Source organism: Larimichthys crocea, chromosome XVII (genome assembly GCF_000972845.2).
Source record: "Larimichthys crocea isolate SSNF chromosome XVII, L_crocea_2.0, whole genome shotgun sequence".
Lineage (NCBI taxonomy): Eukaryota > Metazoa > Chordata > Actinopteri > Sciaenidae > Larimichthys > Larimichthys crocea.
This window is the reverse complement of record NC_040027.1, coordinates 1814205-1831905: the sequence shown is the minus strand read 5'-3', so window position 1 is coordinate 1831905 and position 17701 is coordinate 1814205. Positions and strand designations below refer to the sequence as shown.

Here is a 17701-nt window from a genome sequence, read left to right as displayed (position 1 = left end):
TGGTTTTTTTCCTTTTTTTTTCTCTTTTTTTTTCTTTTTTTTCCCCCTTCCCTTTTTCTCCCCCCTCCCTTCTTTCCCTTCTTTTCCTTCTCCTCTTCTTTTTTCCTCTCTTTACTCTTCTTCTCTTTTTCTCCTTATTCCCCTCCTTTCTCCCCTTCTTTCTTCGTGCTTTTCCATCGCCTCCCCCTCATTTTCTTTTCTTCCGGCTTTTTCCTTCTCTTCCCCTCTCCCTCTTTCTCTCTTTCTCCTCCGCCTCCCCCCGCTCTTCATCGTTCTCTCCCTCTCCTCGTAATGCCTTCTTTTTAGGTAGCCTCTTCTCTTTAAAACCAATTAGGATAGGCTCCCAGCTTAGTGTAAGATCCATTATGGTGTGTGAGACTGTGCATGTGAGTGTGTGTAAGAGTATAGATGGGGCTTTGAGGTAATTGATTTGGGTGGAGGTGGTATCTGAAGACAGACAGAGGCACATGGAAAATGAGATCGAAAAGCGAGAGAGAAGTAGTGAGAGAGACCAAAGGGACAGACGGGCATAAAGCCAATATATGAAGAAATACCGTAGTCAAAGAGGAGCGTGGTGGGAAGAAGCAACAAAAGACAATACAGAGAGACAATAAAGATACAGATGCAGCAGGGGGAGAAAGACAACTACAGACGGGCTACAGAAAACGAGACGTAGAGAAGATTTTCTGTGTTACCCGGACTGACCTCGCATTAGAACTGCCTACATTGATGTTCCTGTAAAAACGAAGACGCTTGTAGAGCAGGGGTCCAATTGTGGCTCATTAAAAAATTTTGGTTAATATTTCCACCCAGGACAAACGGAGGAGCAGTTTATACTGTAGTTCTGTTGTGTGTATTATCTAATCAAGAAGTGGACAAGTGACTGCCTAGGTCTATTGCGAGAGAGTGTTGGTATGGTACATAAAAGAGTTGGCGTGAGAGTGGCCAGCATTACACATGTTTTTAAGCTACCCGATCTCCTGTCTGCTCGCGCAGATGTGTTTATTTGATTCCCGGCCTGTACTGAAAAGTTATGCGCACATGGCAGCAACACTGGAGTCCAGATGCTTCTGAATTTAACACTTTAAATGATTGTTTGATTAGTTGAATATCGAGTAAAAAAAGATTATTAATAAACTGAAGTGCTTTTCTTGTAAAGAGTCATCTCTTGAATGTGATCACTATTCTCACATTTTAGATAATATAAATTGGATTAGTTACAGCCCGCTTTCTCTAGTTACATTGATATATTATCTAAATCTGTGAAAACAATTTCCAAAGTTGTTTCTAAAAAAACCTTTAATGAACTGTACTTGTTGGTTAGAGTGTAAGATTTAGGAGTATCATTGGCAGGAATGGGATATAATATTCATTAGTATGTTTTCAGATATGGGTCAGACTTACACATGACTTAGGATGCAGGCATCTAATATCCACTACCACACGGCCTTTAAGGCACTAGTTTATAGTCAATGATATCCTGCCAACAATTTATCTTTTGAGAATAATCTAATAATAGTAAAATTAACCTCTAGGCTTAAAAATTCATTACAACAACAGTTTCCAACGGTTGAAATTGATGTCACCAATGACCCATGTCACGTTTACTTTTCAAACCATGGCATTGTAATCAATTTTTCTATTCTTGACCATATTCATTTTTCTTCAACAGAGAAAATACAATACTTGTTCTAGTGCCTCCTCAAAGCTGCAGCTCTGTTTGAAAGGCAAATGTTGCTATAGTGAAGGGAGGATACTCTCAACTGTGGAAAAGGGGACATGACCAGAGATGGTTTGAAGGTTTCTACTGAGGTTTGAATTTTTTTGTCGTGCCTTCAGGTTGTGAAGGCGCCGAACCAGCTTTCACCAACTGGAACCCACATAACCAGCTTCAACTGAGTCATCAGTTTGCACCGCTTGTGATGAAGCACATTTTTTAGCACCAAAATCAACTCATAGCTTGGATGTTTTTTTTAGCTGTGTGGCTTCCTCTTGATGAGTGGCAGAGAGGCCAGCTGCCAGTGTTTTCATATGAATAATTTAACAAACAACACTCAGTGATGTGGACCTAAACCCAGCATTCGACTCTGCATTTCCTGTTGTGCCGGACTATTTGTCGTACACGCGGGATCAGACATGGGTTATGTGGTGTTACTTTTACCGCTGGAATCATTCAAAAGTATGTCTGGAAGAACAGTATAAATCATCTTTCATTCCTTACTTCAGTTTTCTCTTTTTTGTCTTGCTGTATCTGGGTGGTTACGTCAGTATGTACCTACTGACACATGGCAGGATTGAACACAAACACGTCACAAAGGTTTGATTCGGTACAGTTGCATAGCTGAGAGGAATACTTTTTGAACAGTTCCTCAGCTTAGGTTGTAGAAAGTCCTCTTTACAAATAGATGTTATTTTGTTTGCCAAAAATTTAATACATGTAACAATATCTACAAACATTGTAAATAGTTTGACAAGGCTGACAAGTGAAGGGGCAGAAAGAAACAAAGATCCCGAGCAACATTAATAAGATATAATTTTTATGAGATTATAAGAGGTCACCAGTCATTGGTTAAAAAAAATAAAGAACAGCATCAAAATCTGTGCAAATTTAATTAATTAATTTCCTGTTTCAGTGCAAGGGCACAATAATGCCTGTAATAAGCTAGATTAACAGGTCTATTGCTTTAGCAACCTTTTCGTAAAACCTTCAAAATAGAAATAGGAGGTTGGTTAAATTTTCAGCTGAACATATTATGGACTGACAATCAACCACTGAGTAGACTGTGCCCAAAGTAGAAACCTAAGAAAAATGGGTTCCCAAAATATTTAGAGCCCAATTACACCATTGTGGTTCAAGAAGGTTTCTGTCTAGATTCAAGCCTTTGCCTCTGTCATGCAACATTTGTGACAAAAAAACGATTTCAAATGTAAAAGATACATCAGTGTCTGATTTACTGTTTTTACCGTGTTAAAATAGACATTAATATTGAAGGAAATCAGATCAGTCAAACAGGTGCCCTGAAACTGTTGAGTGGTAATTTACATTTATTGTAAATTGCAGAAGGTAGGTTGTGAAGCTCTTTGTGGCTTCATCTGGAATGATTCATCAACATTAGGTAAAGAAGCAAACAAATGTGTGTATCTTCTCATTTTTTAACACTGATTGCAGCTTAAAATGGTCTCAGAGGGGGGCTGGAGTGACCACAATGACAGTGGTGACAATTCAGGACATCGTTTACCTTGTGCTTGATTTCAGTCACTATAGTACCAACATAAAATTTTCATAATGCTCCACCAATCATTTAGACTCAGATAATATCCCTGCTGGCAAGATGATTTAGTTTCACCTCATTACAGAACATAATCAAAATACAGATTTGTTTCCAATAATTATTCACATTTGGATATGAAGATGATGATGATGATGATGATGATGATGATGATAGGATCTAACCCTTCATCTTTGTAATTAGGCCTGTGTCATTACGTTATCACAGGTTCTCTAATCCTTGATGACTGAATATCTATTTATTATTATTAATTACAAAGAGAATTCTTTTAGTATTTGAGTATGAAGCCTCTTGCTTTTGGCTTCCGAACAACGCTGACTTTAACACTGTGTGCTGGATTAGCTTCTCTATCTTATCACCAGTAATGGAAGACAAGAGCTACAAGCGACACTCAACTTATCCTCCATGCTGCCAGTTGAAAGAGGTTTTCACTTTCACTTCCAACATGGAGCATCATTACAGAAAGACAGAAATGGAATACATCTAAGGCAGTCATAATTGGGATAGCAATATGTAAAGTACTCGGAGAATGCCTCTGGCTTTCATGTGCCTGATGAATATGGTGATATTTTTGAAACACCAGCAGTAGTATCACATTATATTAATGTACTGTATATCAAGGTTAAATAAGAGGTCTAATTATATGAATTTTAACTAGATTGGCCAGTCATACTGAGGACAGAGCAGGAGTAGATGCAGGGAGGAAGTAAAATGCTTTAGCAATATCTCAACTGACATGAAATAAATCTCTGTATTAAACATGTGTTGAAATCATTGTTAATAAAAACACGGTTCCACTGGTGCTCCACAACAGTAGTCAGTGTACACATGGCGAGTTGGTATGTGCAATGGTGAAACTCTGCAGTTGCTATTTCAGGAACAATATTGACTGACTTCAGGGTCGGGAGAACAGCAGTTGAGGTTGGAGCTTTGATAAAAGTCGTTCGATGTGTTCCCATACGGGTGCAGGACCGCAGGGCAGAGCATTGTCCTGAGGCACCGTGATATTTCCTGCAGGTCAAAAGCTCATAGTTGTAAGGCACAGCTGTCTCTAGTTCTTCAAGGCGCAATTTAATGGATCTACAAAAGCTTTCCTCTTTCCTTTTTTATTGGACAACCTTCTGCTCTTTTACTGTACCACGAACCAGTAAAGCACTTTTATTTATCCCCTGTGGTTATTAAGAGAATTCAGTTGAAATCTGACACTGGTTTGAGAGAAGTGCTTGTCAAATTTTAACTATATCACCGTGGTCACATTACAGACATCAAATATCATTTTATTGTGTGCTTGTTTGCACACAGCCTGTGCGTTTTTACTAATTAAATTAATTCTCTTGGTCTTCTGAGAATTTGGATGCTGGAGGTCTGGTGTTATTTTAATTTTTTTGCCTGCTGGCTTAAAGCTGCATAATGTGATTTCACTGTTATACTGACCTCTGGCAGGTCCAGCTTGGCAGTGGAAACACTGGGCTTACTCAGTAGTTCCACAGAAGTTGTTTAGAGAGGTAGAGGAATGTCTATTTACATTCTAGACATATTTCCTGGCCGTGCAGCTCTTTTCAAGGAGTTACTAAGATTATCTGCTTGCAGTTACATTTTACTTATTGGATTTTAGGTTCATATACTAACCACCTCATGGGTGAATGCTTCAGCTTGTATAGATCTCCAGTCAGTTGGCAGAGATCCCACCTTGGCTCCATGTTGGGTTTTTTGGTGGTTTAGTTTTGTGCAGGTCAGGTTTTGTCTTTTTAAATGGGAATTGTTTTAAATCTGTTGTTTTTATAATCAATACACACATAGGTTTTTTCTTAAATTCCCAACCTACTAACACCTCTCTTATCATATTATTTGGATAGTCCGCCTACAGAAGTAGTATTTTTAAAGATTTCTGTTCTCTTATATGTTTAACAGATTATAGTATATTATAACCAAGAAGGTTCTGTGCCTAAACCAACCAAATTAACCACAGCGTCAGAAAACATTTGTTGATCTCAACTAATAAGCTTTGTGGGATGTTTCTACTGTAGGCAGACAATCCAAACACCTCTCTCTTTGTCAGTCACACACACACACACACAAACAAGAGACACGACACCAGTGTTTTTTTCACCTACACATTCCAGATCAATTTATCACGCCTCATTTCACAGCTCAGGAATCTGTCCATAACTGTTGAGTGAGGCTGTTTAAGGCTTTATAGGCGTCTAATATCCATACATTGACTGTGTTCCCTCCTTCACACTCTAATAACAGTTTTTATGTGTCTTTGTGTGTGGTTTTATTAATGGACCTTTACACATATTTGGAGGCATCTCCAGGAAGTCTATTGGAAAATGTTACCATGGCTTCATGACTGGATTGTAACATAAGGTAAAATAACAAAGCCTTTTCAAAAATGCAAACGTTGAGCTCCCTGTGAAGACTGACGGGTGATAACCTCTGTTGCTTTACAGGACTAAAATGAAATAGGAGTGTTGTTTCAAATCCAGCTGATGTTTTCAATTTGAGGAGAGGGAGATCACAAAGAGAAAACATCTGAAGAGATACTCCATGCAGTGTAGCATTCATCAGTATTAAGGTTTCCCTGATATAATATGTGTGTATAATAGTCAGGTTGTCATAAATAAGATAAGGTGTGTATGTGTGTGTGTCACAGTGGATCCCCCTACATAGTGGCTCCCATTGGCTTCCTGGCTAATGTGTTGTCTTTCTCTCTGTGTATCTGTGTGTCTGTCTTTAGTACGTCCGTCTGTGGTTTGGTTGTCCTGGCCCAAATTATACCTTTTTCTCCTCTTCTATTTTTTTTTTTCTTTGCTTTTCGTGTGAGTTGTTTTTTTGCATGTTTTTTTGACTGTTTGTCTCCACTCTGCATTCTTCACAAACTGCTTTCTGCCTGTTTTTTTAAATGTCGTCTTTCAATGTATGTTTGTGTTCGTCTCACACGTCCCCGTTTCCATTTACACCGTGCGTCTCTTTCTTTGGTGTCGTTCTCGTCCTCGTCTTGTCTGTCTGTTTTCCTCTCGTCGCTGTCTCCATAATGTCCCCTCCTCCAGCCTTTGTGACTTTGCTGAACGGGGACCAGGCTCAGGATGCATCCGCCCCCTCCATCACAGACTGTCGGGACGCTTGATCAACGTCACCCTGCAGCCCACCGACTCCCTGCTCTGCCTCACCAACTGCCCCACACTTCACTGCCCAGCAGTTTTGAGGAGCTGGTACGCGCCTACGGAAACATCGAGCGGCCTTCCGTGGTGTACAGCGAGCTGACTGGCCACTCCAAAGGAATGGTTTGTTGAATACATGAAGAAGGACTCTGCTTCACGGGCCCGATCTGAGCTGCTGGGCCGACCACTGGTATTTAGAGGAGTTATTAAAAGATCATGTTTGCTTATTTGATGTTGTTGCTACATTGATTTATAAGGCAGAAATAGTTAACTCTTTTTTGATGAGTAACAAAGAGTGTATTTATTTCAAAACCTCAATTATTTGCCTTGAGTTGGCTTGAAAAATTCCAATTTGCATTTTATTTAAGTTACCTGTTTGTAATAAAAAGTTTGAGTACTGGCTGCAAAGCAGGTTATATATAATGTTATTATAATTTAGCTCCAATCAAAACTGCCAGCTGGCCTGATCAATTGAAACGTAAAATGAAAAAGGGTTCGCTACATCTGAGTCTTGTGTCACATCCTCGCATGGAGTTGTTTACTTCACACAACTTGGCTGAAACTTGTAATCATACATTGTGGTTGATAAACTGTCCCACACGGGAGAACACATAATCAGTACAAAATACAGGATCTGCCATTTGAGTTTGGTTTTCAATCAATCTCCGGAGTATGAAAATAAAATTGCAGTGTAAACGCAAATGCTACGATAAGCACATTTTAATTCTGATGCACCAAAATCCATTTACTTTAGATAGATTTTACTTAAGACTATAAAAGATTGTCGGACCATTTTGTATCAGCTCCAGCAGCCAATTAAAACGTAGATGGATGTGCAGATATTTAGAGACTATGTATGTGGGGAGTGTAAAGCAGGTCAGGGTTAAAAAAAAAAAAATCCAATCTGAATCATACAATTGTATTTTTGCAGGGTGATCGCTCATTGATGGTGCAGTGGATGGACGCAACCAGTTGAGCCAACAGGAGAACCTGCACTCCAAGTGTCGTGGTGAATCGGCTGCCGCTGGACCTCTGTGACTCTGAAGAACTGACCCAGCTCTTCTCTGAAACCTACAAGCCTGTCTTCTGCCAGGTGAGCATGTATTTCTATACAGACATACAGATTCGGTAGCTTTTGCTTTACAAGGGTTTACAGAGTTGAGCTGAGAAACCACCCAATTTTGACACCTAATTTTATAAACCTATATTAATTTTCCATCATCAAATGTAACTGGTGTTGCTTTTTCTTTGGTCTAACAAAACACAGAACCACATATTTATTCTTACTTACTTTAGGAAGTACGATAACAGCCCAACAAAATTGTGATGGGGTCTTTTAGTTTTCACACCTCATACAGGCAAGATCAGATCTGCAAAATGATGTATCAGCAGTTTACGGCTCATTGAACACGTCTGTGCTGTGAAAGTTTTGAGATAAATGTTCTCAAATTCAGTTTTTCATTTCCTCAGAGCTCGTAGTTCAGCAGCAGCTGTCAAGAAATTTATTCATTGATAAAGTCACACAAACTCCTCCGTTCTTCACATGTGTACGGCACAGTCACTTTGAATGGTCCCACACACACTTACAGTGAAACACCAGCAGGTGAAAGGTGCTGATAGAAGATTCAGGTGGTCATGTCCATCGGCCAACCTTGCAGATCACCAGGCAACTGTTTCCATGGTGAGGTGGTGTGCTACCGTGACACCAGCCCCACCCTAACTCACTCCCTCCCTCCCACTCTGCCTCTGTTTTTTTTTTTTGTTTTTTTTTTACTTGCTCAGTTCAGCGTGTTATACACCACGCTGAACCCTGCCCCATTACATCCACTCCACCCCCACAGCCCATTTAGACATCACTCAAGGGTTATCGTCATCTACAGCATTTCCAGTTTTAGCTCCACCCCTCTGCCCCCCCACTCCCAAAAAATCAATACACCCACATCATCCTGGTCCCATGATGCTTTGTGGGTGTTTAGCTCATGTTGCTTCGCTGTTGCAGAGCCAGCAGGCTTTGACCTATGGTTCAGCGTTTTTTTTTTGGTTTTTTTTTATGTACCGACAGTGTGTGCTTGCCTGTGTGTGTGTTGCGGCATTTTTGTGTGTATGAGTGGAATAGAGCACAAAGCACATGAAACTCTCAAATGCAGAAACAACATATAGAGCAATATAATACCATAAAAGGCAGATTTGCAACAGTAGTGACAGTAATGTTTGACTAACTGTGTGGGAGAATGCTGCTTTGAATACTTTTTAACCATGATTTATTCTTGAATGTTTGTCAGTTTTTGTTATCTGTTATATGGTATCCATATGTTATATAGGTTTATTACACCAGCGGGGGAGGACTGACTGGTTGGTTGTTCTGTGGTGCAGCATTGAGCACAGCCACACAACAATAAAAGATTTTAACTATAAGCGGCTCCGTGAAGCTGAATCTGCACATGGTGCTGAGTGAGATTCTATTATCGCCATGTTGACATACTCACACTGACAATGCTAACACAATGATGTTAGCAGGTATAGTGCTACAATACCTGCATTCTACAATGCCAGCTGTAAAAATATGCAAAGTCAGAAATCCATCACATCTGATGAAATAGTTTTGCTTGTTCCAGATACCACCAAATGCTCCATTATCATATACAGTGGTCCCTCGTTTATCGCGGGGGATACGTTCTAAAAATAACCCGCAAAAAACAAAATCTGCGAAGTAAGTTTACAGTTATTATACATGTTTTAAGGCCGTAAAACCCCTAACCAACACCTTTTATACACCTTTTTACACGCATTTTGTACAGTACTCCCTTAGTTAATCAGGACGCAGAACACATGGGCGTTTCCTCCGGACGCAGAACACATGTGCGGTTCTCACTTAGCCAATTTAGGACGCAAAACACAATGCACGTTCACACTGTACAGTACGCTGTAAAAAAAAGCATGCAAAATGACACTAAAAAAATCCGCGAAACAGCAAGTCCGCGAAAAGTGAACCGCGATATAGCGAGGGACGACTGTACACCGTTGCCCATAAAGTTGGAATCAAATATTTGTACCTCTTCTGGTGAAATGATTGTGACAATGTGATTTATTCTTGAAAGATAAAGTGTATCTTCTGAAAACTTCACTGATCCATCTATTCCAAACATATATCAGTGAAAATTAAACCACAATTAACCTGATGTGTATAAGTAGGAATAAAAAGAGGAATGTGTCTGAAAACAAAATTATCCCAACTTTATGGGCAACAGTCTTTATAATTCTACACCACCATGCCACCACCTGGGTGGTTGGTTGCTCATCTCTGCTATTTTGGTATCAACGTACTAGTTGAAAAAAGGGACTGCAAAAATAAAATGTCTAATAGTGACAATATTTTGGGGATGACATTGGTGCATATTGGCTATAAAATAGACATTTCAGCATTCAGAAAAATACACCAGCTGAGCTGTTTGGAAGATTTTAGGAGTTTGCATTAATTTGAAGCAAAGTGGCTGTACTATTAGGAATACACTTGGTATCAGCTTAAGAGAGTAAGAACATGGTGTGAAAAGCATTGGTCCCAGGGACATACCCGGCTATCATTAGTGCATTTTAATCATTTATATGTCTATATGTCATATGTATATTAACATTTATGACATCTAAAAATAAGTTGGTCTTCTTTGTTTGCTGCTTGTTCATTTGTCTTAAATCTTACTGTTGTCAACTGCCTTACATAAACCTTTCTCGTCCTCTGTAAAGGTAGAACTCAGACCTTTTGTCATTTTCCCTCTGTTCAGAGTGCACTTAACCTGTGGCCTTGACCCTCAGCCCTATAATTCTGCCACCCACGAAAAGGGCCCTCTAGGCAGCACTTTAGCTTGAGTCAGCCAGGAGAGATGGAGGGTAACGAATGTCAACCATATTAGAGGAAGGACAGCAGGGTGGAGACAGTAAGGAGGGATGGGAGGAAAATAGAAGGAGGGAGGAACTGTGCTGAGAATGCCAGACTTATTAGAGAGAGGATGGAGTGAGGGAGGAGAGGGCTGACAGTGTCAAGCCTAATAGGAGGAGGAGGGGGGCTGAAGTGAACTGGTGAAGAGAGCTAGACTGTCAATCAAAGTAAGAGGATTGTTGGCATATTTGCAACTGTAAATGTAGAAATGATGGCCGAGAGCATTTTAAAAAACTGACATTTATTTTGAGAGAAAAAATAACAAATCTGGTGAGTAATCTCTGTAAAAGGATGGAGGGTTAGGGAGGAACATAAGGATGGATGGATGTCACAGCAATGGAGCATGGATAAAATAACAAAAAAGAAGTAAATAAAAAGAATAATTTCTCTGCTCTTTACAGGCCAGAGGGCGAATTAATGACAGACTGAGCAGAGACAATTACTCTGGTTTGGCTCAATAAGGTTATCCACGTCATATGTGAGTACATTGATGAGTAGGTGACATATCTTACGTCATGTGCATACGTTGCTTTTTTTTTGTCATTTGCTCTGGAGTCATTCCCGGAGATGCTTATTTGAGAAATAGGTAGCAGAACAGCACACAACACACAACAGTATAGTCATGTTTCCAGCTCTACACATATGAGGATTTTCATTTTGAACTATTAGTTGGACAAAACAAGTGTGGTAAAAGGGTATACAGTATGCGTAATATACTATATTATACGAGTAATTGTGACAGCATTTCTCGCTATTTACAAACCAGGTGATCACTTGATTCATTTACAAAATTAGATTAATCTTAATGAAAATAATCATTAGTTACAGTCCAATCCAAAATTATAGAAAACAAGATCCACCGCAACAAACAAAAAAAGTAAAATCCAACTTTTACATTAAAGTGTTGAGTACTTTTACTTTTAATACTTCAAGTACACTTTTCCTGATTACTTATATACTGTACTTTTACCTAATATTTTCAACACATGACTTGTAACAGATGTTTTTTTGTAGTGTGGTATTAGTACTTTAATTTCAGTTAACAATCTAAATACTTCTTTGAGCAGTGGAGAGCATAGGATTACAGAACTAATCAATAGGGATTGGACAGACGGACATAAAGATTTCTAAAAGAAAAAAAAAGAGAGATAAACCACATTACTGTCAAAGTTCAGTTCAAATGGACCCAAATGCAGACAAACAACAAAATCATAAAGTAACTTTAATAACTAGCTTAGACAGGGATGAAAACACAAAAACAACAGGCAACTGAAAGTCCAGGCAAAAAATACAAACAGTTCAAAAATCCAAGATGATCCGGGAGTCCAACAAAAGTGCAGCAAACAAAATCCAGAACTGAGAAAAGAATAGGAGCAGGAACATAGGGGTGAGCACAAGATGCAACAAAGGACATTAAAGGAGATTAAACTAGACCAGACTAGGAAACAGAACACAGTACAGAGAACACCGTCACAGAACAGAATATGATCTGACAAAAGACACAAAGGAACACAGGAACTAAATAACACAAGGCAGGACCACAGACACAGGTGAAACTAACAGGGGACGGGTGGAACAAGGCAAGACATAGAGAAAGGAAAACTACAAAATAAAACAGGAAACACAAAACAACAAACTCAAAAGCATGACACTTACAAGTTTTATTTTGCTGTCAGAAAACCTAGACAGTTTTATTTTGAAACAGGTAAAAGAAAATTTTGAGTATGCAATGTGATTTACTCTGAAGAACATGTTCCCCACAATCATCGGCACTGATTGTCACGCAGCTAATTAGTCTTTCCGAAAACAATCTTTACACACTTGACACAATTATTGCCCCCTTTTGGTAAAGCTTGCAGTGTTTTCAAAGCTTTATTCAAAGAAGGATTTACTCTAAGATTGGTGTCATGTTCAATTTGAATATTTATTTGGTGAATTAGTAAATGTGAGATCTTTCAGTCTTAAGACAATGATTTCTTTCTAGAGTCTTCACTTTTAAATAACCATTTTTAAAATAATAGTCATAGTTTCATCCACTGTTTTGCCCTTACGTTCACGTACACACACACACACATGCACACAAAACCTCCACTCAGCCAGCTCTCTTCATACAAATCTTTACAGTTAAACTTGTCACTATGACAGGTCATGTACCTCTCTTCACAGACAGCTCTGACAGGACTGTCATGACCTCATCACTCAGCTCAGACAGCTGATGTGGCCATTTAAACTCACACACACATAAACAAACACACACACACACACACACACACACACACACACACAAACTGACAAGGGTGTTCCACAGTCTTTGACCTTCTATTGACTCAGTCAGCATCTCCTGGCTGGGGACCACAACTTAAGGTCAAGAGCTGTCAGGCACACTGATAGCCAGCTTAGCATCTTTGGTTTCTACACACACACACACACACACTAATACAGAAATACTATACATAATGCATTTGAGAAAAGAAACTTTATTATCAAGTTTTCATTGTTGCAGTCAAAACCTGCAAAACAGAGCTGAGACGCCAGAGAATATGGACACATTTCCATTTGTCTGGTCTTGGTGACTTCAGTGAATCACTCGCTTGTATTTCACATTTCGGCTGTTGAACTAGTTATACTGGCTCGTGTTAGATTAAGGTCATTTCTAATGTCAGCCAAGGGAGTTCTATTAATATAGTGTCCTCTGGTGCAAAAATACATAAAGTTGAACATGACGATACACTCTAGGCTACATCTAAATGTGAGATCTGCCAGTGTAACATCTGTGTCCATCTAAATAAGTCAATAATATAATCATAACGATCATTTAGTATGAATGATTTTAGAGGTTTGGACAGATTTGAGGTTTTTGTCTGAGGAACAACAATCAGCGTGTCTTGTGATTCGATCCTCAGGTTTGACTGCAAACTCCTTGAAGACTTTGCATACAGGGTTTTTTTATCTTCATGAAATGAGTCTCTAAGGCAGACTGTCATACTGTACAAGCAAAAAAAAAAGGAGGTTGTCAGTTACTGTTAATTATACTAAAATTCAAGTTACCTCTTGAGTGCTGCTGCCACTTTGACTCGACTCATTGGCAGAGATACTTTATTATGTTGTCTAAATCAGGGATGATACGTCATGTTTTAGTGCAAGCCAGGAGAGTTTGATAACAAAATACCGTAGCTTAATTTGCAGCACATACTGTATATTCTCTACCGGTGATGATGGTGACGTTCCACATCCCTAGAACCAATCTGTGATGCTGGGTGAAAGCACTACCAGGTCCCCGCCTTCTCCTGAGGCCCGTCTGGCAAAGCACCCGACCTCTCACTGCAGGTGGTGGGACCACATCCTGTTCATTAGCGTAGTGACCAAAAGAAAGTATTGGAAATGAGTCGCAGAAAGAGCTTCCTCCGTCGGGTGGCTGGGCTCTTAGGGCTAGATTTAGGAGCTCAGACATCCGGAAGAAGCGTGAAGTAGAGCTGCTGCACTTTTGCCTTGAAAGGAGCCAGCTGATGGTTCAGGCATCTGATCAGGATGCCCCCTGGCCGCTTTCCCTTGGACGTGTTTTGGGCACGTCCAACTGTTAAGAGACCCTATGGCAGACCCCGAACCCGCTGAAGGGACTACATAGCCCATCTGGCCTGGGAGTGCCTCAGGATCCCCCCAGAGGTGCTGGAATGTGTTGCTGGGGAGGAATGCCTGGAAGGCCCTGCTTGTTATGCAACAAGTTACATGTGTGACTTTGCATATACAGTTGACATTCAACACTGTGGACAGTAAAAGCCTTATTTGACCACTTTAGAAACAGTTTAAAAGCATGTTGTTGGCATGTTAAAAGAACTGAGCTGAACAGTCCACACAACTTGCCTCATTCTTCAGCTTCACTGAACACAAGCCAATTATACATCAGCCAGTCCAGCAATCATCCAATCATGATGTCCATCATCTGAATAATAAAACACACAGTGATTACAGGTGTTGATGTAATAATACAGTATTACACTGTCACAGACATACAGTACTTGTACACAAAGACTGCTTATTTTAGATATTGGCACATCACATCATGGACCTTCAGGTGTTGTGGGTTAGTTTATTCCAACTACCTGTTGGCCAAAGCATGAAAAATTCATTCTGTTAATTAGACTGATGTAGGGTAATTACATTTTACAGAAGAGGCATTTATTCTGGGCCAAACTGTTTTTGATTTGCATCAAGGATAATTTACAGGATGAGTTGTGAAGTACCAAATTTAAGCCATTAATTACTAATTTTTCCAAATTATACCTTGAGGACAAGGTAGAGCAACTGCCATGCATTACATTGAGAATGAAAGATGTCTGTGACTAAATGGATTCTAATAAAAAGCTTTTTTTTATTTTATGGACACATGAGCTATGCTTCAAACATTTTCTACTGACAACGTCAAACATTTCAAACACAAAGCTGGAGAGCCCTTCAGTATTTTTTTATTTTTAATTAATCTTTTGTCACGTGCCATGTTTTTCAGCTGCTGTACAATTCCGTCCTCAAACCATAGATCATGTCGAGGCTACTTTGTGGTTCCAATAGATTTTACATGTTCACTCTGTGCAGCAGCAATTGTTTCCTGCATGGATAAGACAATCTGCACTTATTTGTGTTTTTACAGGAGAACCAAACAATAGCTGGCATATACAGTACAAGCTTCGCGTACAGTATGCACACGCCTACTTTAGATTTACATAATTGTTTGTGCAGATGTGAGTAATGATTGAGTATTTGATATAGTGCGAGTGTAGTTGGAGAACAATTTGAGTAGAGAGAGAGGCTCACTCAGTCTTCACATTATTACTCATGCATGCAGACACACACACACACACACACACACACACACACACACACACTCTTATATAGTTGATGATAGCTTGGATACCATTTGCACACAATCCAATTTGAATCCAATTTAATATATAATGTATGTTTCACGGTTTCACCCACTTCTACTCCGCTCTTATTTGTTGTGTATGCACACAAAAACTATGATTAGCAAGTTTTTATATGTTTTACCCTCCTGTCTTTTTTTGCCTCATATCCTCCGTCAGCGCCATCAATCACTGTTTTTGCTCCTTCACTCTCTCTCTTTCTTCCTCCTTCTCTTCTTTTCTCTTTTTCTGTCCAGCCCCCACCATTTCATCCATCCATCAATCTCTCAAGGGGTAGAGTGGTTCAGGTCATTTCCATACAGTTTTTTTTTTTAATGTATGCTGATGATAATAGCCTATCGACCTCCTCCTCCACACATCCATCCATTTCCCTCCCTCGTTCCCTCCATCCATCCATTCTGTGTTCAGACCGGAGGGAGCAGCAGACGAATGAGTGGAGGGGTGGAGGGAGGGAGGAAGTGGAGAGCCACTTGATTGAACTCTGATGGTAGTGGGCAGGCTGAGAAAGTACAAATACATTTGTCTACCACTGATTTTTTAAGCCGTCTGTTTTTAAAATAAATATGTCTGATATGATTGCACGAAAGTTTGATTATATACATTTTTTCTATGTTTAACTGCAATCACAAATCTAGAAATTTTGTGCTTTAGTTTTACTTTTTGCAAATGCTATCCTATAATGATATCCTATATCCTACCCAGTGATATCACACAGTATACTTTAGAGCTGAAACTGTTGATTATAGGTGACAGAAAATGAATCGGCAGAAGATTTTGTGGTACAAGCTTCTCAAATGTGAATGTTTGGTTTTTTGGTCTTCTATGAATAAACTGAATATCTTTGGCCTTTATACTGTTGTTTGGAGAAAACTTGCAGACATTGAATAATTCAGCCTTTGGGATGCAATGCAAGATTTCAAGATATTTCATAGACCAAACAAGAAAATCATTGGCAGATTAATCCAAAAGGAAAATAATGTAATACATTGGGGACTTCCATACGGGCCTAAGGCAACATAACAGAAAGACAACAATATATTTTTTGATGGGAAAAAATTGAAATATAACTTAATATAGCGAAATATAGCTTCTAATTTGGCATAAAATTGGACACTCTCTCTCTCTCTCTCTCTCTCTCTCTCTCTCTCTCTCTCTGTGTGTGTGTGTGTGTGTGTGTGTTGCTATAACCTCTTTGATATTTTGCTCTAAAATCAACATTTTGACCTTGTTGTGCTGTTGAGCATGACATTATTGCAGGAAAAGCACGAAAATCATATTCTGGTCTGGAGCTCCAGACACGTTCAGATAATGCAAAATAGGCTCTATCCACAGAAGATATTTAGAGAACAGTGGCATCCACCTTTCAGACAGTGTGTACTCTGACTGCAGAGTAAAAAAGAATAAAAGAATAAAAGCAGCAAAGCCTCCAGTTCATTCGTTGGATTTATTTCATAGTTCTCGATCTTCTTACTGTATGACTCTGAATGAACTCAAACAAATAGGGTTGGACTTCTTTTGTTATGATCACCATAATCAGAGATACATATAGCCAAGTTACCCTTCTAGCTCTACTGTGAAGGCACAGTGTCTCAGACAGAATCTACAGTTTGTCACTTCAGTAGTTTTACAAAGGTATGACATGATAAATGAACATAGCTTGAAGACACATGATCTCTGCACACACACATCCTGTTGAAAGATAACAAATGAAGCAGTCCTTGTGTCATTTTTCAGTATTTTATTTGACTACAGCCCAACCAGGAATATACGTCAAGTGGTGTGTTTTTAACCATAAGCCATTAGCTTGTAGCCACTGTCATTATCCAATATCATCCATTAGCTTTAAGCCATGAGAGCCTGCCTGCATTATTTAGCTGCTCCTCACACACTGGAAATGACTTCATGACAGAACTTTTTCAGAAGTAATGTTAGTGGTCAGCAGTACTGTCTGGCCTGGAGGGATTCATTTATCGACCAATAACCATAAAGAAAATGTAACATGTTGTTGGAGTCATTGTTCAACTTTCCATGTCGGAAATACAAGATAAGTATGCAAGAAGTAGCATGAGATTATTATTTGGTTCAGATCACTTCCAATTTTTTGTTGCTTGTACACAGACACACACACACACCCACCATGTGTGTGTACAAGCAACAAAACATTGTGTGCGTGTGTTTGTGTGTGTGTGTGTGTGTGTGTGTGTGTGTGTGTGTGTGTGTGTGTGTGTGTGTGTGTTGTGTGTGTGCCTGTGTGAAAAGAAAGTAACGACAGATAACTGTGTGTTGTGGGGGAGCTAAAATAGCTTGTGTCAGCTCCCCTCCTAAAGGATAGATAAAAAATGACATGATGTAAGAGATACATCCTCATCCTGCACTGCTCCAGGGAGTGACGTG

At 39.4% G+C, this 17701-nt stretch overlaps 2 protein-coding genes across 2 annotated transcripts in view; both read left to right on the top strand.

The window, feature by feature from the left end:
- LOC113747977 (ribonucleoprotein PTB-binding 2-like) overlaps positions 1-6420 on the top strand; it is a 62222-nt gene extending 55802 nt beyond the window's left edge. Inside the window, exons 5-6 of the mRNA XM_027290201.1 lie at positions 4943-4945; positions 6373-6420. Coding sequence (XP_027146002.1) covers positions 4943-4945; positions 6373-6420 — 51 coding nt within the window. The remainder of the gene's footprint in view (positions 1-4942; positions 4946-6372) is intronic.
- Positions 6421-7452: 1032 nt separating this feature from the next.
- Positions 7453-17701, top strand: part of LOC104929475 (ribonucleoprotein PTB-binding 2) — a 33609-nt gene continuing 23360 nt past the window's right edge. The window contains exon 1 of the mRNA XM_027290432.1: positions 7453-7547. The gene's annotated coding sequence lies outside the window, so the exon portion shown is untranslated. The remainder of the gene's footprint in view (positions 7548-17701) is intronic.